This window comes from Ictidomys tridecemlineatus, chromosome 5 (assembly GCF_052094955.1).
Source record: "Ictidomys tridecemlineatus isolate mIctTri1 chromosome 5, mIctTri1.hap1, whole genome shotgun sequence".
In the NCBI taxonomy this organism is placed as follows: Eukaryota; Metazoa; Chordata; class Mammalia; order Rodentia; family Sciuridae; genus Ictidomys; species Ictidomys tridecemlineatus.
The window spans coordinates 111,206,794-111,233,920 of NC_135481.1; the positions used below are offsets into that span (position 1 = coordinate 111,206,794).

Sequence of the window (27,127 nt, forward strand, 5' to 3'; positions counted from 1 at the left end):
AACTACAGAATAAGCTGAATGGGTGAAGAAAAAGCATTTGTCAAACTGTGGGGACAGTTCCATGATAAAAATACACAGCAAACTAGGAATGGCAGGGACCATTCTTAACCTGATGAAGGGTGTTTACAAGAGCCGGTGGTGAACACCATAAGTAAAGGTGGAGGACTGGACGCTTTTCCCTCCAAGATCAGGAAACAGACAGTGTCTGCTGTTGCCACTTCTTCTCAACATTGCACCGAAGGTTCTAGCCAGACAATTGTGAGGGCAGGGGCAGGTATGGGATACAGAGCATCCACGTTAGAAAGGGAGAAGTAACCTGTATCTGCAGATGACACTGTAGCTTATACAGAAATCCTAAGGAATCTAAAAAATGGTGAGATCTCTTCAGAGACTGCAGTTTCTAAATCTGTGTTTCGCCCCCAGGTTCCTTTACACAGGTATAAGCTGACGTGGGCGTGGTGTTAGAAGAGTGGCAATGTCTGAGTGGCTCAAGAACTACAGGGCGGCAGAGCCTCCTTGCCTCTGAGGGAGGCCACATGGGAACAGAGCTCCCACTGGTGCCAGGCCTGGTGGGGAGAGATAGAAACCTGGTACACCGGCTCATAAGAAGCATCTCCAGCAGTAAAATAAACCAGGATCTGTTTTGAAGATATAAACAGCACTTAAAATACGAACCTCAAATCTGTTTCTCAACAGCTCATCATGGGGATCAGCATTTTTTGTGTGAGAGTTTGGGAAGTGCTAGAACAGAGTTCTGTGGATCCAGAGAAGGACTGAGGAGTAAACCCGGGCTGTGGATTGGGCCTACTCCTCGCTCAACAGGCTGGGGTGGGGGCGGGGATGGGAAGGAGAGCAAGGCCTGGGGAAGCTTCTGTGCCCGAATCCACACAAACACAAGCCGGAGGCAAAGGCGAAGGTGACGAGGGAGAAGTATGCCAGGGTCAACTGAAGAGGAGGAGGAGCAGTGGCCTGGAGGAGTGCTGTTCCCTTGGGAAGCCCTGTCACTTCCAGGTGTCACTGGAGTGAGCTCAGCAGCAGCTCACGCAGGCTCTCAGCCACTCCTGGCCTGGGAATGCCAAAGAGGTTCTGCAGTTCACTCACCCAAGACCCAGAAAGGCCACCTCGCCTCGCCCTGTACGGAGGGCATTAAAGGCTCTCACAGGAGGCACGAGCAAAGAATGGCGATTACTGGTCTCCCAGCCCTTCTTGTGGTCTCTGCCTTCTCTGTCCTCCTGCCCCAACCTGGCAAGGACTCCCTGACCCACTCTCCTCCAAGGGGATGAACTCCTGAATTTAAACTGGAAACACACACACACACACACACACACACACACACACACACACACACACACACATACACACAAAGAGGTTCTAAAGAGATATCACCTTCTGGTCACTAGCAAATCACTCAGCTATCCTTACATCTGATTCAGCTTAGGACAACATTTAAACAAAAGGTCCAAGGACTGCTGAAGAAAAGAAGGGAAATGTCAGTTCTGGCCTACAGACAGCTGTGCAGTGCTGGGCTCCGAGGACAGAAAGTCGCAGTCCAAAGACCCAGAGCCATGGCTGCAGCCAGGTGTGAAAAAAAGAGCAGGCTTCCTCCTGACCTGTCCTGGTGGTAAGGGGTCCGCTCAAGCTGTGAGCAGTGACAAGGGCTGCTATTAAACTGCTGAGTGGCCTTGCTCATTGGCTTTTCTTTTAGGGGAGAACAGCTTGCCCCTGGACTTCCACTCGCCCTTGGACTGCCCATCTCCTTTGCCCCAGCCCCCAGCGGAGGACATAGGCTTGCGTACTTCTCTCCTGAGTAGACACGAGCCCGGCGAGTGAGGGTGTAGGTCTTGGTGTTTGCTCCTTTTCGGAGAGGATCATCCAGGGGTGACTGGCACGGAGGGTCCTCCAGGGGGTTCCAGTAGCTCTGCTCACACATACCCCGCAACAAGATCTCCGCCAGCTGCCTGGCTATGGTCTGGGAACACAAGGAGGGAAGAGGCAGCCATGAGTCTGTTCTCTCACTGAATATTCATCAGGCACCACTTTGTGCTAGGCACTATTCCAAGAAACTCATAACTAAAGATTTTTTACTTCCATGATGAAAATGATATCAGTTTATGGCAAAAAGAAAAGAAAACATGACACATTATGATATTTGAAAACTTTCTGAAGATGGCTCATGCATTTGCGGGCCACCCTGGTCTGTCACACCCTGGAACACTAAGCACATTCTACATCTGAAACAACCCAGCTTTCAGCGACGCCCTTTCCCAAGAGCTCCTGTAAATAACAGGTGAACTGCAGGGATTTTCACCCCCTTCCAGCAGATGCCCCCAAAGCTCCAGCTGGCAAAAAGTCAGACTCATTTTAGATGATGCTGTCCCTGAAAAACATCTCTTGTTGACCACAGGACGTGCGCTGTGTGATTCCAAAGTGCCTTGCTTCTCACAAGGGTGAGGGCCAGTCTTGTGCAGCCCCACCCCAGGACCCAGCACCTGAGAGTCCTCTTCTCAGTGCATCCTGGGCCTCATGGCCCAGAGCTCCACTAGCCTGTGCTATAGAGAAGAAAAGTGAGGGCTGTGTGGCTTCTATCAAGAAAGACCTTCTTCAAAGCTGGACGGCCTCTCTCTCTACTGTTAAAACCCAGGAGCATGCGGATGTTGCCTTCCTACACTGGTGCAGGTTGACAGCTTCCAGACCCTCTGGAACCCCACTGCCTAGAACAGCACCACGGTGGTTGATGGGAAGGTGACAGGTGGCGTGTACCTAGAAGTACTTTGTTGACTGATGTAGATCAGTTCAATTAGCTCATAATCTTCCAAATGACAAAGATGTTTTTAAAAAATCCTTTTGAAAACAGAAGCACTGCATCCCAGGGTAGTCCAGACCACCCATAAGCAGCCAGAGATGGTACAGCAAAACTTTAGCCAGCAGGGTTCTCTGCTTGGTTTTAATATTCTTTGAAAGATATAGACAAAGAAGCTGATCTTCCCTGAAAATGCGCCTTTTTAAAGAAATATGTTCTGGAGGAGAACTTTGCTAGGCTCTCATCCATGTGAAATCTCTAAAAATTCCCCAAGGAAACTTAAGTACAGCCAAATCACTAGCTTAGTGGTTTCTGATAATCACTGGGTAAAGGCAAATTTTCTTGATTATTCCCAAGTAAAACCCACTGCCTTTAAATGGCTATAAAAATGTGAAATTAAATGCACTCTGATCATCCCCAACTGAGCCATCTGTAAAGACCTCATAAGAACACAATTTTCAGGAACTAAACAGCTCCTGAGCTGTTTTTTTAAACCTTCCATTATAGTTTCATTTTGATCTCATTGCAGTCATATAATCTAATGACTTTTGCTGGAAAATTCTACCGACAGAAATACCTCCATTCATTATCACTAAGAAATAAATGTTAAAAATTTAAAAATTTAAAAATGAAAACTTCATTCGATAAATTGGGATCCTAAACATATAACTTTGGGAGGGGGGTGCTGGTCCACGCTGAGGCCATCTTGAAGTGTCCAACCCAGCAGCACTTAGTACATTCACAATATTGTGCAACCACCACCGCTATCTAGTTCCAGAACATTTTCATCACCCCCAAAGGAAACCTTACACCCTTTAAGCAATCATTCCTCACCCTCTCTTCCTCCTAGGCCATGGGGACAACTGATATGCTCTCTGTTTCCAAGGACTGGCCTACTTAGACTGTGTCACGGCAGTGGAACTGCACAGCATGGATCTTTCTGTGACCAGCTTCCTTCATGCAGTGTAATGTTTTTAAGACTCATCTCGACTGTGTGTGGACCAGCACTTCAGCCCTCTCGTGGCTGAGTGGCACTCCATTGTCTGCCTGCAGCACATCTGGCATATCCATTCTCTAGCTGATAGACAGGTTTCCACCTTTTGGCTGTTAGAATAGTGTCAATCTGAACTTTCTTGTCCAGTTTGTGCCTGTTTTCAATTCTTGGGCATATATACCTAGGCGTAGAGTTGCTGTGAATGTAATCTTAAATCCCTCTTTGTCATGGTCTCACACCAAATTGAGTTTACAAAACAACTTTTCCATCTCATAAGAATATCATAAATTTGCAGCCAGATAATCTAAAAAGAATAAGAGTTATTTGTTAAGGCTGATAGACCCTGTCTTATGAATAGCACTAGCTGGAGAAGTTTTCTCATGTTCAGTGTAAACAAGGCTTGGGGTGCTTCTCTATTAGGGTGAGTGAGGCCTGCTTGTGGAAACTTCAGATAACACAGATTCTCAGGCTCTGTCCTAGACTCAGTCCTCTGGAATTTCTGTGGTCATGGTTTGGGGACATGTACTTGTTCGAAGTTCCTCAGTAGGGCTGGGGTTGTGGCTCGGTGGTAAAGCGCCTTGCCTACCATGTGTGAGGTCCTGGGTTCCATACCCTGCACTGCAAAACAAACAAGCAAGAAAACCCAAAGTTCCCCCAATAATCCTGATGCACGACTTTGGTCAAGCACTCACGGAACTGAAAAGAGTTTAAACTTAGGTCGTGTGAAGATCTTCACCTGAGACCAAATGCGCATAGGCACTTCAGCAGGACACGAAGGAGAAGCACCTCCCCTCATGCCAGCACAGATAGCTAGAAGCTGCAATGTCCAGAGGCAGCCTAGGCCACCACAAGCTCTTCAGGGTCTCTTCCTTGCCTTCTCAGAAAAACAAAAATGGAAAGGACCCCTCACCACCACGCTCCGACCATGTCTACTCAGAACCCGAGCTTACAGAATTTTTGTTCAGTTTCTGTGGTGCTTGGGGTCAAACCAGGTCTCACACATGTCAGGCAAGTGCTCTATTCCTGAGCCACATCCCCACCCTTCACAGGATTTTTAAAAGTGAAAATACTTTGATTTGAAAATCATAAATCTTAGTAGTGGAATATATTCTCTAATTCACTGAACAGCAGACAGGTTCCCACAGAGAATTCAGGATACTTGCACTTTTAAATGGAGAAAAACAGCTCATTCCATAAATTATATATATTTGAAAGTCAACAATATGAACAAATGCTCCATATTTAAGCAATTTTGAAAGACTGGATTTTTCAACGTGCTTTTAAAGTAATTATGAAAACACTTGCCATTTTAATCAGTTACTTTCATTGTGCTTTGAGATTTTGGAAGAAGACTTTCATACTGATGGGCTGAAGAGTTTTGTGGAATGCTGGGAGAAGGTCGATTTGAGAAAAAATATAATCTGGAAAAAATTTTTATTCATGTTCTTGCTGCTTCTTTTGTTTTAAAGAAACCCAGATCTCAAACTTCTTCATCTGAATTCAAGGCATATATCAAGTACACTGGTATATAAATCCCAAAGACCAAGTGAGTTCTTGGGAGCGGGGTGTGATGTATATGTGTGTGTGTGTGTGTGCGCGCGCGCATGCATGCAAAGTTGCTCATCTTATCTCAACCCCCTGATTAAAGCCTCCAGCTTAGCCACCTGACCCCACCAGTATGTCCACATCCTAAAACCCCTGAGGGCCTGAATAAAGCTTCATTTCCTGTGACATGACTCTCTTAGCCTTGTCCAACTGAACGCTCCCCACAACATTTAATGAACTCATAGGACAATAACACCATGACAAAAGACAAAAGAAATTGCAAAAGACAAAAAGAAACTGCTACATTAATTGTAACATGTGGCATTCACTTAGCTTCTAGTGAGCACCAGCACTTTGCTCAGACACTCAAGAACTATAGCTCCACGGGACAAGCCACAGGGGCATAATTAATGAACCTCCTCAGGAGGAAACATAGAATTCAAGTCAACAGGAAAGTCAAGCTGCTGATCAAGCCAAGCTGCAGATATTTAAATACCTTTTATATGTTTTGTGGTCAACATAATTAGCTAAGCAACCCTTGGGATCCAAATTGCATGGTTCTGTCCCCGGGGTTTGGTGGAATCATAAGCGTACAGCCAACCCCACCCCACAATAGCCTCCAGGAGGCCTGCATCCCATGCTTCACAGGATGCAGCTCTTACAGCTGGAGAGGACTGCCAGCAGGCACAAGAAAGATGCTCCACATCAGTGGCCATCAGGGATACATAAGTCAAAACCCCAGGGAGAGAGCACCACACACTCACTAAGATGGCCACAACTGAAAAGACAGTAACAAGGAAAGGGGAGGACGTGCAGAAACTGGAACCCTCATAACTGCTGGCGGGAATATAAAATAGTGGGAAACAGTCTGGGAGACCCTTAACAGTCGAACTCCCAGTTACCACGTGACCAGTAATGCTTCTGGGCATATGCCCAAGGAAAAAGGGCACACATGTCCCCTCGAAAACATGGACATAAACATTCACAGTAGCATTATTCACAATGTCTACCAACTGATGCCTGGGCACATAAAACGTGGTCAGTCCATACCACAGAATATTACGTAGCCATAACAAGAAATACTAATAAAAGCTGCAGCATGGAAGAACTCTGAACATATTATGCTAAATAAAGGGAGCCAATCACAAAAGACCAAATATTATATAATTCCAACTGTATGATATGTCCAAAGTAGGCCAATTCATAGAAATGGAAAGTAAATAAACAATTGTCAAGTCTCATGGAAGGGGAGAGTAGGAACTGAGTTCTAATGAGTATACGCCTCCTTCTTTTCTTTTTCTTTTTTTTTTTTTTTTCTCTTTGGTACTGAGAATTAGACTCAGGGTTGCTCTGCCACTGAGCTACATCCCCAGCCCCTTCCACATTTGATTTTGAGATAGGGTCTTGCTAAGTTGCCCAGGCTGGCCTAGAACTTGTGAGCCTTCTCATCTGACCCCGGAATAGCTACAGCTACTGTGTGTACCACCACATCCAGCCAAGCATAAGTTTCCTTTGGGAGCAATTTGAAATTAAATATTAGTGACAGTCGAACAATTCTGTGAATATACTAAAAACCATCAAATTGTACACTTTAAATAAGTGAATTGCTATATATATGTATATACATATATATGATATGTAACAATGTGTAAAAGTGAACATATCTGTGAGACGAGGGCCCTAGTGACTGTCCCCAGCCAAGTCATTAGTCACACTTACCATTCGCAGGTTTTGTGTTGTTCTCGTTTCCACCGCTCTGAGAAGCTCTCTAAATCTCCCGACTCCTCTTGTCAAGTTCCTGCATGCACACAGAATTTGACAGGATTTCCATCTGGCATGGCTTAGTATTAAATATTTTATACACATATTTTGATGCATTTTGTCTACATGAAAGCTGTTGGCTAGATTTTAAGGAAACAATTATTCTGTACGTGTCTATTCATCTTTGGCCAACTCTGAAAAGTCTGACCTGAGATTGATGGTCTTTTATGCTTCCTAACCCCAATCAAATTTCTTCAAGAAAAATCTGAAAATCAGTTCTGAGGCCAAAAAAAGCAAACAAATAAAACACAGCAAGATATCTTATAAGGGTCTATCTTCACATTTCCAGTGGCTTTGACAGAGTGGTACTGAACTCTGTACTTCCATTGGAAGGGCAGGTGGCAACGCTGGGCCCGGGGGTAGGAGCACCAGCAAGCTGCTGTATGCAATGTGGGCAAAGAGATGAAAACTGAGGGGCTCCCCCAAGCAACCATGCTGACTTTCCAGAACGTAGTCACTGCCTAGAAAACCCATCAAACCCACTTGCCCAATCCACCAACAAAAAGATGCCAAGGGTCGAAGGCTGCTTCTGAGAACAAGTGTGTGTCGACTGTGCCTTCCTGCCCTTAGACATGTCTCGTCTCACTGCCCCCCACACCCCCACAGATGCATTTGGTGACACATTTCATTCAGAGACAAATCATTCTTTAGTAACATCCTGGTCGGTAAGTCCAGGCCCCACTTGTCCTCCCTGCAAGCTGAGCCTGGTCTATGTAGCTGGGAACACTTCCTAGCTGCTTTCTTTACATTGAGTGTCACCACTCCTATGACATAACTCGGTGATATTTATAACCTGCTCATTAGAACATATCTCATCTTTCCAAAGAGGCAGAGAACGGGTCAGCCGGTGCAGACCTGTCAGCCAGCCTCTGCTGGCTGTGGCAGATGCCTAAGTATTTGGCTCTCTTCTCAGATGACATTTTAAATCATGCAGAGGTATTAAATCAAAATGTGGTCTGTAAGTTACAAGCACTCATGAGGGTTATTAATTCATATCTTATACCTACATGACTTCCCAGGGCTCTCATTCACAAGAACAGCCAGAACTTGAAGATAATGGCTTACTGGCATAGGTACGTAAACACTCCCAGAGTCCTCTCACCCACGCATATCAGATGATATCCGATCAGAAGCTTTATGGTGACATAAAAAGAAAAGGCTGTGCTTAGGACTCTAAGCAGCAATAAGGAAATCTAACAGGGACATGAATAAAAATTAGGCAACAGGCCCTGGGACGCACAATCTACTCTGCTTTCCCCTTCATTTGTTTTTATGGGATCTGTGTTCACAGTCAACAACGTACATTTGCTTTGGACTTGAGCTTGGTTCTCTTAAGTAACACAGTGGGGGAGGAAAGAGCCATAGCTAAGGAGGACGGGTGAGGCTCTGGAAATCTAACTTCATTCCAGAATCACGGATCACACTGTATAGAAGGAGCAGCGCTTTGAAAGGTAGAATGTGCCTGGGGCAGCATCACTAAAGACCCTGGAAAAGCAGGGTGGAAATTAGGCCTTGAATGAACAGGAGATAAGTTGGACATTAGAACACAGGGAAGGCTGCTCATGGACTTGGCCATTCGGAATGTCTCCTATGCCCTCCCTGCAGAACAAGCCATTTGTACAGCTACAGGAGCACAGAATCTTCTAGCTCTAAACGACCCAACGCAGTCTAACTTGCACAGAAGAGAAAGGGGATTCTCAGGTTCAGCAACTGTTGAGAGCGCATGCTGGGAGCTTCCACCATACTCTGTTACCTTCCTGGTAAAAGAAACTTAAGCTCAATGCCAGAAATGTGACTCTTCAGGACAGAGCAAGCGTGAACCAGCGCGCCCAGGTCTTTATTCTGATCCACTAGCGTGCAAATTTATATAAAATGAATTCTATGAATACCAGTGACAACAGCTCACTAGATACTCCTAGGTACTGGCTCAAAATTCTAAAGACAATCCATTGAAACGGGTGCCTGACAATAATCCCCTGGGCAGCCTGAGATAAATGATGAACAGAGAATTCAACCCCCTTTAAAGCTCAGGATGGTTTTTCCCATGCAGGACGGAGGCCCTCTGGTGGACGAACCAAGGAAGGCTCCACACCTGCAGGTGCTGCCTAGGACGATGCAAAGCCAACAACTGGGTGCGGATTCCTAAGGAAGCCTTGAAGCAAATGCAATCTTTTCTCAAACTCTTTCCAGCTTATTCCTAGAGAGAATTTAGGATTCAGAATCAAATTCTTCCCCAAGCTGGGATGTCCTGCTATAAAAAACAAGCCCCAGAAAGTGGAGAAGGCCTGAGGCTGTGGCCCATTCAAATGATGTGGCACCCTAGGAGGACAATCCTGAGGATGACCACCACCTGGGGAGAGGCAGGGCTGCAGGAAGAAGATGGAACACCTTATATATTAGAAAAGGCCACAAATATGTGGCATAAAAGCATAAAATTCTCAGCAAATCCTTACATACCATTTAAACATTTTGATAGTCTCCCATCCCCGTCAGTGCTGAGGATTGAACCCAGGGCCTCACACATGCTAGGCAAGCACCCTGCCACTGAGCTACATGCCCGATCCCTTCAAATATTTTTTAAAAATCAAATAAGGTTACTCAATCATTTCTGTTGCCATTGGGAATAGAAAATTTTAAAAAAGTAAGGAAATGAGCCTGCAATAATTACATTCTAAATCCTACAAAATCACCCAATTTAAGGGAAATCAAGTCCACGTGATTGATTCCACATCTCTAACCTATTAATTTGTCCTTAAATGCTGAGATCCATTAAACATCTAGAATGAACTACCGCTTAAACTTTCCATTCTGAAATGAAGATGGGGAGCCAAGGAATTCCCCTGGTTTTGAGGGTTTCCACAGACCCTTGACATGAGATCATTTATTCCATTTCAACACCCTTGACCGGGTTGGTGCAATGAGGTCAGAATTCACTGTGGTGAACTATTCTCAGAAGGAATGTGCTTGCCAGCATTCCAGCAGCAGGCAGGCACTTGGGCATGCTGTCAGAGCTCAGGGCTCATTGTCTGCACTTTGCTCTGGCAAGGTTCCTGAGCTGGGTGTGCTTCCCTCCAGGTGGACAGTTCCAGACACCTTGGCTAATACCAAGGAGGGAGGGGCTGCAAGTCCCTTGAGTGCCTGCTGTGGTTCAGCCAGCCGGGCGGGCTCGCCCAGTTTCCACTCCAAAGACATCACCGACATCAGCACTGGCCCCAGCCCGTAGAGTGTCCCTGGGCCTTGTTCCTGGTCAAACCCTTGTTTTCCCTTGGGATAGAAAATCTACCACGTTCCTTGGGGATACCTCTTGTTTTACCCTTGACCTAATTTCATTTTTTCTTCTCCCCTCCTTTTTCTGGCTTCATCTTCCTTCTGAATCTCCTCCGACCAGGGTTTTCTTGCTGGCCCGCAGATCACGCCAAAAGCAGGACTTCCTGAGGGTCAGTGCTGGCCCTCATAGGCCATCAGGACACCCTGGAAGGATACTGACTCTGCAGCATATGGCCCTCCCTCTTGACCCTCCATGCTTGCAATAGGCTTCAGTCCTGTGCCAGGCCCTGCAGCAGCATTTTCCAAGGTTGGATTCCAAAGTTCATATTCTTACTGCAAGCTGGTAGCTGCACCAAGTTTTGCCCTGTTGTATTTTATGACTCTGAACAGTCTCAGCTCTTTAATATTATCTCCTGTCCTCTGCTCTATCAAATTGTGGGAGAAAGGTATTCAGGAGGAAGCCAGAGCTCCAATATCAAAACTGCAATGGAAAACCAAGGCCAGGAGAAACTGGGGCCTTGAGGACTCCAGCTTGTTCAAAGCCAAGATGAACACATTTTTCTTTTGTTTTCTCCTTTGTTTCTTGAGACTAGGATGAGAAAAGACAACCATTCCCTTTAGCAGTTCCCTCTAAATTATCTGCTGACTTCAATGTTTGACCCAGGCCATCAATACACTTAAATTCAACAATACCTGCCATTTTCATGCAAACTCAAAGTTGTGCTGTGAATAAAAGACTTTTCTTAACAGATACAGAATCCCTGGATGATACGGAAAAGGTAGCTCTGCCAGAGTAAATTCAATTCCTCCCCTGGCTGAGAATTTTGTAACTAAAAATCAATTACAGAACAAGTCAATACAATAGGTCTCTCAGAGCAAAGAAATTGTTTGGCTTTTTCCAGGTTCTTTCTTACCACCTGGCACTTCCGAATTGCTGAAGCAGAAGGTTATTTCAACAGTGATTGAGCAATGTTTCCTATCAGGTTCCAGGCGGGTCTCTGAGGACACAGGCTGCACAGGGTTCCATTCCTGCTCAGGGAGCCAAGAAGGTTTCACCCCCAGTGGAATGGAAGTGTCTCCATAACACATCTCTGTTTTGCTCATTACCATACCCCAAGGCAGACAGAGCGGCTCAGTAAGTACCTGCTGAAGGACGAGTCAGAGCTATCTGATCACGGGGGTGCATCTTCTGTCTGTCCTTGTCCCCTCTTTCTCACTGGCAGGACTGACAGGTAGCACAGCAATGGTCCTCCTATCTATAAAGTGCCTCCAGTGTCCTCAGTGGTGTTCCTGGTAGTCTGGGGGCTGAGCAGGGCCCTCCTTTTGCATCAAATGACACACCTGGGAAGGAGGGCCTAATAACCAGAGAGCTGTGCAGATAATGGATAATGAGGATTTCAAGGGTTTTTTTTTTTTTACCCCCATCCACCCAAGGCATTTCAGGAACCCTTCCCTCAACCCTTGTGCCTCCTCATGCTCCGCTCTCTATCTGCAGGGTTCCGGGGACTCTGAGTCATCCTTCAAAACCCAGGGCTGCCTCAGGAAGAGACAAGACACCAACTCCTGGCTGCTGCCCAGCATGAGCCTCACCAGCAAAGACCACTCTGAATTTTCACTGACATTTATGTCCATCCACCAAGCTGTCTTGAGAGCCAAGACCCTCTTTGAACCCACCTCTCCTGGTCCCAACTGCCTCACAGAGCCAGTCAGGTATCCAGTGACATTAATAAGCCGGGTTGGCCCAAAAGAAAGAAGAAAAGCAAACACAGCTTGTATTTAAAAATCTCTTTCCCAACCTCCTTGCTGCGGAGAGTTTTAGTGACTACCAGGGGACAACTAAAGCAGATTTCTTCTTCCCTACATCACAAGACACGGTGCTGTGGACACCGTCAACACAACACTAGAGAAATTGGAATAGACCACGTATGTCTAGGTCAGTTGCTCTTATTTACAAGCTTGAGAATTGTTTCTCCTTCATTTATGTAGCCCTTAGTACCACCTATTTTGAATAAGTTTGAAATCAAAACCAGATCTCCAGAGCTGGGGAGAGAAAGAAGACACGACACCCTGCACAGTCCAGAAGGCCACGCCTCTGTCTGTCAAGGAGCCTTTTCCCAGAATGGATTCCAGCTTCCCCCTCTGTACGGGCTCTTTGCCTGGTATCCAGTGACGTGTATTTGTGAAGACAGATGGCTTGCTGCTGTCAGGGGCCAGGGATCAAACCCACAACCTTGGCCTCGTTAGCAAAGGACTCTGATCAACAGAGCAAGCCAGCTGCAGCCTTGATGTAGTGATAGAGGGTGTGACAACCATCCACACTGGGATGTGAACAAGAAGCGAAGCTTCCGGATGTCTCATTGCAAACCTAATGAGGGTTGTACTAGGCTTAACAACATTTTTTGGACTACTTCAGCAACTCAGGCTTCCTCAGGACAAAAGTGGAGTTAAATTATACATGTGGTCAGCAGCTGGACAGCAAGCAGCAGGCTGAGTGGCGCCACATTATTAGGTAGCCTCTCAGGAACCAGAGACAGAGAACCCAACAAGGCAAAGAGGCCCTAGGAGCTCACACTGGATGGGCCAAGACAGGGACACAAAAGCTGGTGCTCCACTGTGAGATGCAGGAGGCTGTCACTGAAAGGTGGGCAAGTGGCTAGCAGAGCAGAAAGAAGAGAGCAACTCGGGCTGCTCCCTGCTCTCCCCTCACAACTCGGACTCTGAGGTCAAACGCGAAATATGGGAAGACTGGTCCCATCTCAGGTCCTTCTTCCTTTCCAACCTTTGTCAATCAGCAAAAGATAACGACCTTCATTCCATAGGGGGCAGGGGAGAACGACTACCACAGGAAATGAGGGTGCCAAAAAAGAGGGCACCAGGAGAGGGCGCAGGAAGGCCAGCAGCACACAGCCCACCGACCCATGTCCTGATGAGGTTCAGCCTCCTCCAGAAGCCCCACAGCGTCCACCACACACTCGGATTCCTCCATCTAACAATACCTTAAGCAAACCAAACAGAATGTCTCTATCATATCACAACGTCCTTCAAGGTGTTCACCTGGACAGCCACACACTTGTCTGTGAACTTAAACTCCGAGAAACAAAATTAATGGGTACAGGGGCCCAGAGGCCAGACCGCACGGGTTCAAATCCGGGCCACATCATTTATTAATCGTCGGCTTTGGACTAGTGCCTGACTACTTCAGCAACTGAGTCTTCCTCATGAAAAAGTGGAGTAAATTATCTATAAATTGGAAAGAACAACCATACCCACTTTGCTGATTTGTTGTAAGCATTAAACAAGTTAATATGTGTAGAAAGTGTTTTTCAGTATTTACTGTTGTTACTTCCTGTGATCCTCAAAATCTGCCACTGCTCACAAAACTTTTAGAATTCTGGAATTTACTTTCCAGACAATTTATAGCACGTTAAAAAAAAACCTGAGTTTGTCTGGGGTTATGGCTCAGCAGTAGAGTGCTCGCCTAGTGTGTGCGAGGCCCTGGGTTCCATCCTCAGCACCACATAAAGACAAATAAATAAAATAAAGATATATATACCTGAGTTTACCTTTCAGCCAATTGATAGCACATAAAAACCTCCTTGACTTCTTTAGAGTCATTTAATTTTGAAGAAAGAAATGGTATTCCAGCCAGGCATGGTGACACATGCCTATAATCCCAGCATCCTGTAATCCCAGCTATAATCCTGAGGCAGGAGGATCACGAGTTCAAAACCAGCCTCAGCAAAAGTGAGGTGCTAAGCAACTCAGATGAGACCCTGTCTCTAAATTAAAATACAAAATAGGGTTGGGGATGTGGCTCTGTGGTTGAGTGCCCCTGAGTTCAATCCCCGGTACCCGACACCACCGCCAAAAAAAATGGTATTCTGCAGTCTGATTCACTCACTCACTTAACTCTTTGTTGAAAGCCAACCACATCCCAGGAACTCTCCTATCTAATTCATAGGTTTGGCTCACAATGACAAAATGCAACAACTGATGTCAGATGAGGACAGTACAAATGTCTTTGTCTGGTGAGATGATGGTGACCCCTCCTGAGATGCAGCAGGATGGATACAGTGTCTCCTCCACCAAAGGCCATGGACGACTGCGATTCTGCAGTAGAGGAAACCAAGGGTGTTTGGCAAGTGAGTCCTCACTGTGCACAGATGACATCTGGATGTGTTCTGAGGTCATCAAGGAGGGCCAGAGCAAACTATGCAACGGGAATCTGGGTGGCAACCCCTTGAAGCTTCATGAGCTTGTGGCACACAGCTGAAAAGAGAAGAGCTGAGCGCAGCACAACTTACTCCATCTGTGGGCAGAGCCTGCGGCCCAGCCTGAGCTGGAGGACAGAAGGAGGCAGGAGCCCTAGAGGCCTGCTGCATGAGGTGGGGCTCCCCACAGACACAGGACAACGACATCACCAAGCCAATGTACTGCTCATCCTCAAAGGCAATGACAGCTTAGGAGACTGTCAGTCCAGGGTAGAAGGATTCTTCTAGCAAGGTGACTTCAAATGCTCATCCATCCCCAGCAGCAAATCACACAGAGAAAGGAATGTGGTCTATCCTGCTCAACCAGTTGTCCCCTGGGCTGTGCAGATGAGAAAGGCAAAAAAGACATCGAAGGGAGCAGGTAGCAGAGGAGGGTGAAGAGAAAGGTGTCAGAGGTCAAGCAAGGCAGCAACTCTGGATGATGGGCTCAGCCAGGCCTATCCAGTTTTCCATTTCAAATCCAGCAGGGGAGGGAAAATCTTTGCCATTAAAGTGTTCAGTAATAACCTCCAATGTTCTCCTCTGGCCTGAGGCAGCACGGTGCCCTGAGGGACTCTCACACATTCCGATGAGCTCCACCACACTTGCTGGGCCTGAGAAAGGCTAATAATTTGAAGACAGAGAAGAAGAAAGGGGCAAAGATTAAGGGTGATCCCGAGAAGAGAATGGAATGTGAGACATCTGGAAACATGGCCAGGCAGACACCCTGGGCAGGATGGGACCACTCAGTCAGCTGCAACAGGCTTTCTCCTCAGCTGGGAAATAGGACGCCTCCTCTGGTGCCTGAGTGGGCTGGCTCCTGGAGCGCTCCTGGCCTGCTGCTCAAAACACATCAATCCCACCTTGTCCAGCCATTCGCTGCTTCCCACCACGGGCCGTCCGGCCCCGCTGCCCATGTAAACATTTACTGGGTAAAAGCCAAAGCAATCACTGGTACACTGGGAAATCTCTGCTTTCACAGAGAACACTTTAAAATCACAAATGGCTTCTATTCTATACTACGTCAACATTTTCTTCTGATTTGAGTTTTACACAGGAGGAAACAGACACTTGGAAAGACTGGGCCACAAGCCCTCAGGTATTCAGTCCATAAACAGGAGAGTTGGGATTTGAACCCAGTACAGTCCCAGTGAGCTGAAGATAATCCCTGTTGTGCAGAAGCCTGAAAACATGCTAGAAAACATGGCTAGCTCCACGATCCAAAATCAAGTGTCCCACAGAGCCTCGAGAGCAACAAGGAACAGCTCAGGGCTGCACCATGGCCATTTCTGTGCCTGGACACAGTCGGTCCACAGAAAGGGAGTCCAGGGGTGGGTGGCCAAAGGAGAGCAGAGGACCTCTTTGCAAGGCCTGAGCTTTACAACAGAAGCAGAACTCAGGAAAGATGGTGTCAGATGGTGAGGCTGGCACTGATAAGAGGGTGACAACATAGCATACAATGCCTTGTTTGCCCAGCTCTTCCTGGTCAGATTCATGACCCACCCCTTCAAACAGTAAGCTCAGGCTTCTTTGTGCCTGTTATGGTCTGAATGTGAGGTGTCCTTCAAAAGCTCACATGTGAGACAATGTTAGAGGGTTCAGAGGGGAAATGATTGGGTTGTGAGAGTCTTAACCCAATCAGTGAATAATTCCCTGATGGATTAACCGAGTGGTAACTGGAGGCAGGTGGGGTGTGGCTGGAGGAAGTGGGCGTTGGGGGCGTGGCTTTGGGGTATATATTTGTATCTGGCAAATGGAGTCTCTCTCTCTCTCTCTCTCTCTCTCTCTCTGCTCTCTGATCATCAAGTGTGCTGCTTCCCTCCACCACACTCCTCCACCAAGATGTTCTGCGTCACCTCAGGCCCTGAGGAATGGAGCCTGCTGTCTGTGGACTGAGACCCCTCTGAAACCAAGAGCCCCCAGATAAACTTTTCCTCCCCTAAAATTATTCTGGACTGGTGTTTTAGTCACAGTAACAAAAAACAGTACTGATCTATAGAAAAAGTCTTAAGTGAGTGCAGGGCAGGGCAGGGCAGGGCAGGGCAGATGCAATCCCAGGGCACACCTTGCTCAAGGGAACAAGCTGTTTTCAAGCCCGGGAAGAGCCGCCATTCACTAGGATTTTGGCTCCTCCAGGAGGGAGAACAGGTCCCCAAGTGCTGTGACATAAGCAGCCAGCTTCGCCCCTGCCCACAGGCCACCAAGAGGACACCAAGAGGCAACAGTGGCTGCTCAGTAACTGTTAGCCCTCAGCCAACTCACCACATGCCCCAACCACTCTTCTAGATAATCCCTGCCAACCTGCTGCGGCAGGTAGGGATTCACTGTCCTTAACACCTGAGAGGAGAAATGAGTCTGGCGGGAAGGGAGAGGCCAGCCTCCTAGCTCTGCCATTGGTGCCTGAGCCTGGACTTGAATATGGCCTCAGGGACTCCACCCCTGCCCTAAGCTGGACACTGTTCTATCTTTTATTAGCCCCTCAATTCTTTTTTTTTCAAGTATCACAATGTTTATTGATAGATACAAGTATGTAAAATGAGGGCATGAAATTACTTGATAAATTAAGTAGACTTAATTTCAGTACTATAATAAGAGGGACCAATTCATATTCTCACCATTTGTTTCACACCCACAAAAACCACTTCAAGGGCATTAACAATCTCTCAAAACTGATCAGTTTTGTGCAGGTAAACTATGTTTCTTTTAAAAAGACTTGTGTACTTGCCCAGGCTCAAGGATATTAAAATCTAGCACATAAAGCCCATTACTAGAGGTAGAAATACAGGCAATACTCAATTCTTTTTTAATCTTTTTATTGTGTAAAATACAGACACAGAAAGCTACATAAAACAAACACATCACTTAGGGAATTATTACCCTTGTAATCACCTTCCAAGTTAAAAAAAAAAAAAGTGAATAGGCCTCTCCACCTGAAAGTGACAACTATCCAGACTTTTATAACTGCTTCACTACATTTCTTAGTGCTTCAGCCACTCAAGTATTCTTCCTTCCATCATAGGTTAGGTTTGCCCACTTTGATGTGTTTGATGATCCCTTAAAAACCTCTCTTATTTTAAATGTTCCCGTCTGCCTCTCTCTTGTCCTTACATCATCTAAGCTGCTCGGCCTATAGTCTCCCACCGACTAGAAAACTGCACACTCCTGGCTCAATTCAATATATTCCTCTCTTCTCTGTCATTCCTGAGGCTTGATCAATTCAGGTTCCATCTCTTTGGCAGGACGTGGGCGTGGCATGCTCATGCTCTTGTTCTGATGGTAGCAGCCCTTGACATGCACAACGTAGATGCACCAATCCACTGGCAGTGACAAAATGGTGAGATGCTAATTCTCCACTGCATTTTCATTTCTTACCTGGAATAACTTCATAAGCAGATACATTCCTTCAACTATTTGGCTTTCTAGTAGTAAATAGCTCAGTGCACACAGTAAAATATTTGATTCTTTCCATTGATTTATTTAGTTTCCAAGATATTGAATTAGAATTCATGAATTTAAATGTATTTGATAACTAAATTGCAATTGCAATTTTTATCTTTCTTTCTTTTTTTTTTTTTTTTTTTTTGTGGAACTAGAGAGTAGCACTTCACCATGGCACTAACTCTCAGCCTTTTTATTTTTGTTAAGCTGCCCCAGCTGGCCTCAAACTTGTGATCCTCCTGCCTCAGCATCAGTAGCTAGGATTAGTCTTGTGCCACCATACCCAGCTAACTTTTATCCTTCTTGACGTTCAAACTGCTCCATATTTGACCTGAGTCCCTTTACCATGACCTCTGATAGTTTCCTTGCTATCTGGATGCATGCATGTAAAGACATCCCAAGCTCACTGTATACATCCCTGCCACAGGACTGGAGTAAGGCTTCCTTTATTAGAATATGATACTTGAAGATCACAATCTAGGCCATAAAAATGGTCATTGTTAATGGGTCAGTCACAGTCACACCCTCCCACAAATACCTTATGATTTCATACTAACATTTCCAATGCAATCATTCAAATTCAGGATTCCAGGGTTTCCTTGGTTACTTCTATTTTAAACTTGTTTTCTTTCTCCTATACTAAGAATCTCAGTTCTCAAGGATAGAGACTGATAGGATTAGACATCTCATAACTATTCAACTGCTTTATTCCATATATACAAAATAGAGTTTCAGATTAACAATACTAATAATACCACTATGGAAAAGTTAAACTTGTTTTCTGCATGTTATCAGCCTTCCATTTTAAAATGTACTATGTGTATTTCCATTTTGTATTATATCTGTCATGAGAAGTGCAAAGAAACTAGGGAATACGATCCTGCTCAGAAAAAGTGATCCATGTAAACTCACTCCAAAGAGGCACAAGTGTTGTACTTCAAAGATGTAATTAATTATAAGCATGATCAAAGAATTAATGGAAACTATCTTTGAAGACTTAAAGAAAATAAAGATAACAATGATAAATAGGGATTCTTAATAGATCAACAGAAAGTATAAAAAGTCACTAAATGAAGTTGAAAGGCATCACAACTAAAATGAAAAATTCCCTAAATAGGCTCAATAGCGGCTTTGATCCATTCTACAGAAAAGAGATGGAAGGAAAATGAACAGAGACACATAATAATAAACTTCTAAAAAATAAAGGCAAAACAAAATCCTGAAAGCAACGACTCCAAAGCAATCAGCTACACACCAGGAACAACAATGAGAAAACAGTGCCTAGTCACCAGACCCAGGAAGGGAACACTCAGAGTGCTAAAAGGAAGAACCCTGGGGACTGAGAATTATGCATCCAGCAAAACCAGGCTTCAGAGACAGATTCTAGGTGCGGGGTGCAGCTCAGCGGGGAGTTCTTGCCCAGCAGCACCACAAAGACAAAAAGAAAAAAAAGAAATGAAAATAGGAAAATGAAAGCAGCTCCCCTCCACCCTACACACACAAGTGAGAATTCATAGTTTAAACACCTGGCCAAATCAAAGTTCTAAGAGTCCTTCAGACCACAGGGAAAACCAGATGGTAACGTGACTCCACCGTAGTAAATTTATGAGAGCACCCAAAATGTCAAGGATGTGGATAAGCATAGAAGACTATATCATATGATTTTTTAATCTTTTAAAACTTTCTATAAAAAAAAGATTACACAAAGGAAAAAATAGTGTACTGTACTGTTGTGTTTATAAAATAAAGACATTAACAGCACACAGAAGAAGGGAGTAAATGGAGCTATACTGAAATAAAGTTTCAGTATCTTACTGAATCAGGTTACTCTTGACCTGAAGTAGACTGTGATGATTTAAGGTGTACATATATTGTAGCTGAGGCGCATGCCTGCAATCCTATATATTTAGGAGTTTGAGGCAGGAGGATTTTGAGTTTGAGGCCAACCTTAGCAACTTAACAAGACCTTTTCTCAAAATAAAAACAAAAGGGACTGAGGGTATATCTCAGTGGTAGAGCACTACTGGGTTCAATCCCCAGGACTGCAAGAAAAGTGGAGGAATAAAAGTGGCATATAATAAAAAACATTTTCTAACTCAATAGATGATAGTAGGTGAGTCCTGAAGAATCCAAAAATATATGACATATATAGAAACAAAGAGAAAAAGTGTAAATATAAATTCAGTCACATCAACAGCTACATTAAACATGTAATACTTTATTCAAAGACAAAAATTATATATGAGATAAAACAACATCCAACCACATAATGTAAGATATATAGAGAAATACTTTAATTCAAAGAACCAAATAGGTTGAAAGAGGCTGGATGAGCTACAATACTATGAAACAGTACGTGGGACAGAAGCAGGTGACCATACCAAGGCAGTTGGACTTCAAATCTAGAAAAGTCATTGAGACAAAGAGGCGCCCATCAAAAACCTCCAGCCAACACCACATGCAATGGCGGGAGACTGAGGGCTCCCCCAAGATCAGGAACAGGCAAATACGCTGCCCCAGCACTGCCATCCCCTTTGCCTGGGGGTTCCTGACAGTGCCACCAGGCAATAAGAGAAGAGGCACCCAGACTCGGGAGGAGGAAGGAAAACTCTTGACCTTCACAAATAAAATGACCTCATATGTAAAAATCCTAAATGAGCTTTTAAAAATCATAAGCACTAATGACATTAGCAATGTTGAGGATGATAGTAGGTTCCACATGCAAAAGCCAACAGTATTTCTATATAATCCTGAAAACGAAATTAAGCCATTCTATTTGCAAAAGCATAAAATATTTACAAATCAAAAACACAAAACCTGTACAGTGAAACTATAAAACATTTTGAGGGAAATCACAGGCCATCTAAACAGAGAGACATTAGATTGAAGATTTGCTGCTATTAACATGACAGTCAAGTCCCAAATTGATCTAGATTCACCATTGGCCTTATCAAAATCCTGGCTGACCTTTCTGGGTAGAAACTGACAAGCTGCTTCTAAAATTTGTATGGAAATGTAAAAAACTGAAAATAGCCAAAATAATTTTGAAAGAGAAAAAAGTTGGAGGACTTACACCATTTAATCTCAAAACTCTAGTGTCCAGACACTGTGGTACTACTGGCTCAAGACTGAACATGCACATCAATGAGAAGAATGGACTCCAGAAACCATCCATTTATGTTCATTTGATTGATTTATTTTCTATTAAAGTGTCAAGGCAATTCAATGGGAAAAGAGCAGGCATCTCAACAAATAGTATTTGGATTATTAGACATCTAAAAGCCAAAATGTTCACTTAGATTCTTTCTTTACACTGTAGGCAATTATCTCAAAACAGGTTAGATACATAAATATAAAAACTACATCTATAAAACTTCAGGAATAAGACAAAGGAAAAAAATATTTTGGTTTCAGACAATTCTCTTATCATAGCAAAAACTGACAAACTGAACTTCACTGAAGTGAAAAAACTTTTCCTCTTTAAATGACACCACTTAAAAATGAAAACATGAGCCTCAGACTGGTGAAAATATTCATAAAACATAACTCTGACAGAAGAGTTGTATCTGGAATATATGAGGAACTCTTCCTGCTCAATAGGAAGACAAACCAAATGAAAAGAGGGCCCACAGTCTGAAGAGAGGTTTCACCTCAGAAGATGAAGGGACAATGCCCACTAGCTAATGACACCAGTTACCAGCATCATTAATCATTCGGAAAATACAAATTAAAATCACAGAGGGCAACTACAAACTTACTAGAATGGCTCTAATTAAAAAACCTGACAATACAAGTGTTTTAGAGAATGGAAAGAACCTGGAGCCTCGTCACAGCTACCAGTTGGAAATGTTCAATGGTAGAGCCACCTTGGAACACAGGTGGGCAAATTCCTTAAAAACCTAAATACCACATGACCCGCCAGTTCAACGCCGTGAACCTGTGCAAGGGAATGAAAGCATGTCTACAGGAGGATTTGGACGGCATGTTCACAGGGCGTTCTTCACTGGAGCCAGGGGGTGACGTGCCTGGGGAGGGCGATGAAGTCTGCTCAGCCACAAAAAGGACGACCTGCTGACACAAGTCACACAGGGAACCTCAGGGTCACTATGTTAAGTGAAGGAAGTGAGACTCACTGACTTATTCTTGGATATTTTTATGCGAAATTTCTAGAAAAGGCAAATCTACAGAGCCAGGTAGCGCACGGGGGCTAGGCGTGGGGTGGAGATTGATTGGAAACAGGTGTGAGGGAGCGATGGCGACGTTCTAAACAAGCACTGTGGAGATGGCCGCACAGCCGTACGGTTTATTTAAAACACCTGAACTGCACTAACTATGACAAGTAGATTTTTGAATAGTGGTAATAGGAGTTACAAATTACACCTCAATGAAGATGCTAATACATAAGCAGCTTGCTTTACAACCATCCCTCCCTCTCCTGACTCTGATTTCTACCTTCTTGTTCTTTTGTCTCATATGTCACCTCTTGGTCAATATTCATTCTATCTTCAGCAGTTTCTCCTCATGGTGGGACCCAGTCCCCCAAAAGGGCTCCAGTGGGGTAGTTTCAAGTCCTCAGAGGAGCCAGACTGCTTCAGCCTCCTACACCTCACTGAGCAAAACCCTTCTTACTTTTAGCTCCTAAGCCCAAGCTGTTGGCCAGAGCAGCTTTCCAGTCAACACTTGTTCTTTGGGGATATCTCACTGCTTCCTCTGCTGTCTTCCAGACAAATGCAAACAATATTCAGCTACAAGGACACCAGCTTGATTCTGAGGCTCATGAGGATGCCTTTCATCTATGTGGTAGGTATTTTTTTTTTTTTTTTTGCAGGGGAAGGAGTACTGAGGATGGAACTCAGGGGCACTTAACCACTGAGTACACCTCCACATCCCCAGCCCTTGTAATTTTTATGTTGAGACAGGGCTTCAATAAATGGCTTAGGGCATCAGAAAGTTGCTGAAGCTGGCCTTGAACTTGTGATGCTCCTGCCCCAGCCTCCCTGGGGATTACAGGCATGCGCTACCATGCCTGGCTGTCATCTAGTTTTGCTGTAAATGTTGTTTGTGGGTTTTGGGTTTTGCAGTTGATTACTGTGTCTTTTCTATGAGAGGACCCCAAACTGTGCTGCCACTGTCACAACCATCTGCCCAGATTTCTCAGCTGCCAATTCTTGCCTTTTCCTCTATAGGTGCTGACAAATCCTTCACTCTGCAGTGTTTTAGTTATTCATCTATAAAACCTTTTCAGTGTTGAGTATGCGCCAGACATTGTTTAAACACATTGTCATCACTATCTCAGTCTACCCAGCCGCCCTATGCATTGGGTACTAGTATTATTATCACCAGCTGCAGATGAAGAAACTAAAATGGAGAGAAGGTAAGGTGACTTACCTGTGACCCACTGCTAGTAACAGAAGAGCAAGCATTCAGACCTGGGCAGGTGGATCCAGAGTCAGTGCTGGACAGCGCTGCCTCTCCCAAGCACAGGAAGATCTGCCTGGCAGACTCACCCTTAGCCATGACCTCTGTCCTCCTCCACCTCCCCTAAGGCCACCATCAGAGGGTAAGCCTCATCCCTCCTTCAAAGACCAGTTCTTCTGGTAAACCTGCTGCTCTCACTATGCAGTGAGCCACTCCTCCTTCTCCCCCAGCACCTCCCTTGGCCATAGTACTTTCCTGGGAGTGAAGGAGTTTTTCATTAACATCCTAATCTTCCCATATGCTCAAAGAACACTTTCTATTCATCTTATCTGCCCAGAGCTTACCTAGTGGGTTTCCAATCAACATTCATGGAACTGAGTAGATGATAATTTGGGTTTTCTGGTTTTTATTTGTTTGTTTGTTTTTAGTTTCTAGCCCAAAATGTGCTTGAAAGCAGTATGTGTTAGTCAGCTTTTCATTGCTGTGATGAAAATACCTAACAAGAACAACTTAAAGAAGAGAAAGTTTATTTTGGCTCATGGTTTCAGAGATTTGGTCCATGGTTGGCCAATTTATTACTCTGGGCCCAAGGTGAGCAGAACATCATGGTAGAGAAGCATTGTTCCATCCATGGTGGCCAGGAAGCAGGGAGAAGGGGAAGGGGCCTCAAAGAAGATGGATCTTTCCAGGCACACCCCCAGTGACCCATGTCCTCCTGCCATGTCCCATCTGCCTACAGTTACCACCCAATCAGTCCATTCAAACTAGGATAGACTGATTAAGTTACAGCTCTCGCAATCCAATCAGTTCATCTCTGAATATTCCTGCCTGAACACAGGATTTGTGGGGGACACCTCCTATCCAAACAAAAAACAATCACATCTTTTTAAAAAAAATCTGCCATTCAGGTTTCACTAGGTCAAGCTAATGCGTTCTTCTGGTATTCTTCAGAAGAAACCCAGCTTAGTCTCTTCCTGGCATTTTAACTGCTTGTTTCCCACTCACAGGGATTTGCTCCTTCTGATGCTATTTGGCCAGGAAGATTCAAAGGAGAACCAGCTACCAGGACCCTCAGCCACCCAGCACAAGCAGAGAAGATGCACATCATGCCAAAGGGAGCAGAAGGAAGGAGAGCTAGCAGAAGAAAGGTACAGGGTGTCTGCACCAACCTAGAGAATTGCTGCCAGAGGCACTTGTGAATGCAAAGTAAAAATTTAAACCTAAAATACAGAAGAAGGTGAAACAACCAATGTCAATTGAAAAAACTAATTCATTAATTTTGAAAAACTGTAGTGTAATACAGGAGATTGCTCTGAGAACAGTTATACTACAGGCTTCCTCCTGGTGGGCAGATCTATGGTAGATAGCATCATGTTAAAATAAAGGCAGGCACATGTAAGAAAACATAGTCAGCCCTTCTCCTTTTCAATAGAAGGTTCTAGTAATGCCTAAGAAGAGTCAGAAATCTTCCAACATCTCATTTTCTGGGCTTTAGCTTAATCTGTCTCAGAAATTCTCTGTAAGCATTCACTAAAAATATCTCTGCTATACAAGAATGGAAAGAAAATCATGATTTTTTAAAAATAGGTATGGAATATTCCTTTAAAAAAGTGGGACCTCACCCTGATCCCACCTTCTTACTAAATATTAATGCACTTGGCACCTAAGCCAGGGAAGGGGAAAAGCAGGTCAGTGAGCTCTGCTAAGCAGCAGGATAGGGGTGCTGCAGGCTGCACCCTCCTTCCCACCACACCGCCTGCGTGGGGATGTGGAGACCTGCTCTGCACAGGTGGTAATAAGTCACCAGACTGACAGGTTCCGGGAGGGTGCCATTGCTTCCTTCTTGCCCAGACAAGGTATGAATTCCTCTTTCCCAGCACACGTGTCATTTTAACGGTCTATCCAAGCCGAGCACACAAAGGCCACACAAAATATTCTCACAAGCTTCTGTATCCAGCTTCACCCTGTGAGGCTCCAACTGCAGGAGACACACGCTTGCTGTCTAAAACACACTCAGGTCTGCAGGCTGGGGGAATAAATGTTCTCAGCAACGAAGCCCTGGAAACCCTTTCCTGTTGTGGGAACTCTGGAATCCCATCCAGATGTGGACCTAGACTTAAGTAAGGAGTCCAACAAGCACCAAAATTCCACCATGCTGGGAACTTCCCAGAAGAAAAGGCTCTCTCAGGACCTGCTTGAAGAATGATAAGAAAGCCACACTACTGCAAGCACCCCTAATCTCAGAGGCAGGCAGAAAGCAGAGGCCCGACCTCTAATAAATTAGAGTGTGGAATCAGGTGACTTTTTTAAAAAAATGTTTTTTAGTTGTCAATGGACCTCTATTTTATTTATCTGCAGTGCTGAGAATCAAACCCAGTGTCTCACACATGCTACCTAGGTAAGTGCTCTACCACTGAGCCACACCCTCAGCCCCCAAGGAAACTTTTGGATACCAGGCACTGTCCACCCTCCTTGAACAGAGTGAGACTGTGCTCAGGAAGAACCGGATGCTCTTTTCACATCTCCCTGTCCCCTTCCAAGGAGCAACAGAAGAAGCAGTGAGTTCCACAAAGCCAGTCCAGGCCATCTGTCTATGTCATGCCCCTGGCACTCAGCACAGTGCTCAGCACCCCAGCTCTCAACACAGTCAAACTACAGTGTCAGGTAGGCATCTATGAGCCACAGCCATCTCAGCCAAAAATGAAAAGTACATGACTCATGAGGCCATTCATGCACAACCACACACCAGGCATAAAGGGACAGGTCTGAGCAGGGTGCAGTGGTGACCAGTAATCCTGGCTGGGAGCCTGAGGCCGGGAGGATTGTAAGTTTGAGGCCAGCCTGGACAATGTAGCAAGACCCTGTATTAAAATTTAAAAAACTGAAAAGGGCTGGGAACGTAGCTCAGGGGTAGAGTACTTGCCAAGCATGTTCAAAACCCTGAGCTCAATATCTGGCACTAAAAAAAAAAAAAAAAAAAAAAAAAAAAAGATATAAATAGGTCCCCAAACAAAACATAAAAATTTCTACACAAGAAGAATTTATGTTCTAGTGAAGTAAGATATAAGCAAATTTAAGAGGAAAAAAATACAATGTGGGCAAAGTTTTAACAAATCCCTTCTTCTTCTGTTAGAGAACTTGACCTTAGGTTAACTTTCCAGGTCTGTCCCCCTAACCTAGTATGTCACTGGGCAACTGCTTATGGTACAAATGACCCCTGACTGATAACCTGCATCTGGACTTGTAGGAACTATGGAAACCTGATGGGGACAGCAGCTCTGGGCTCCACTGAGTGTGGTGACTCAAGACCAAGCACAGCCCTTGGAAGACGAAAAGCCTGGGACAGGGCAGAGCCATACCTTCTCAAGATGAGCCTCCTTCCTGGCACCTGAGCTGTCACCTGAGGTAAGAGGGACAGAGAAGAGTCCTGAGCTTAATGGAGTGCTAAGAGCATGCTCATGTGAATATATGACACTACTCTGATACTGCCCTTACAGTGAATTCTGTGTCCTTCTAGATGGACAGGTGTCAAGTATGGCCTATGAAATTCTGTGAACAGGACCTGAGAAGACCATGGGAAGCACGGTCCCTAGA

At 44.9% G+C, this 27,127-nt stretch overlaps 1 protein-coding gene across 8 annotated transcripts in view; it reads right to left on the reverse strand.

Annotated features, from left to right (window-relative positions):
* The window catches only part of Ttc7b (tetratricopeptide repeat domain 7B), a 228,913-nt gene that overhangs the window by 121,873 nt on the left and 79,913 nt on the right, over positions 1-27,127 (reverse strand). For all 8 annotated transcript variants that reach the window (XM_078050709.1, XM_078050715.1, XM_078050713.1 and 5 more), the window contains 2 exons: positions 7,059-7,137; positions 1,797-1,969 (listed from right to left, as the gene is read on the reverse strand). In XM_078050709.1, coding sequence (XP_077906835.1) covers positions 1,797-1,969; positions 7,059-7,137 — 252 coding nt within the window. The remainder of the gene's footprint in view (positions 1-1,796; positions 1,970-7,058; positions 7,138-27,127) is intronic.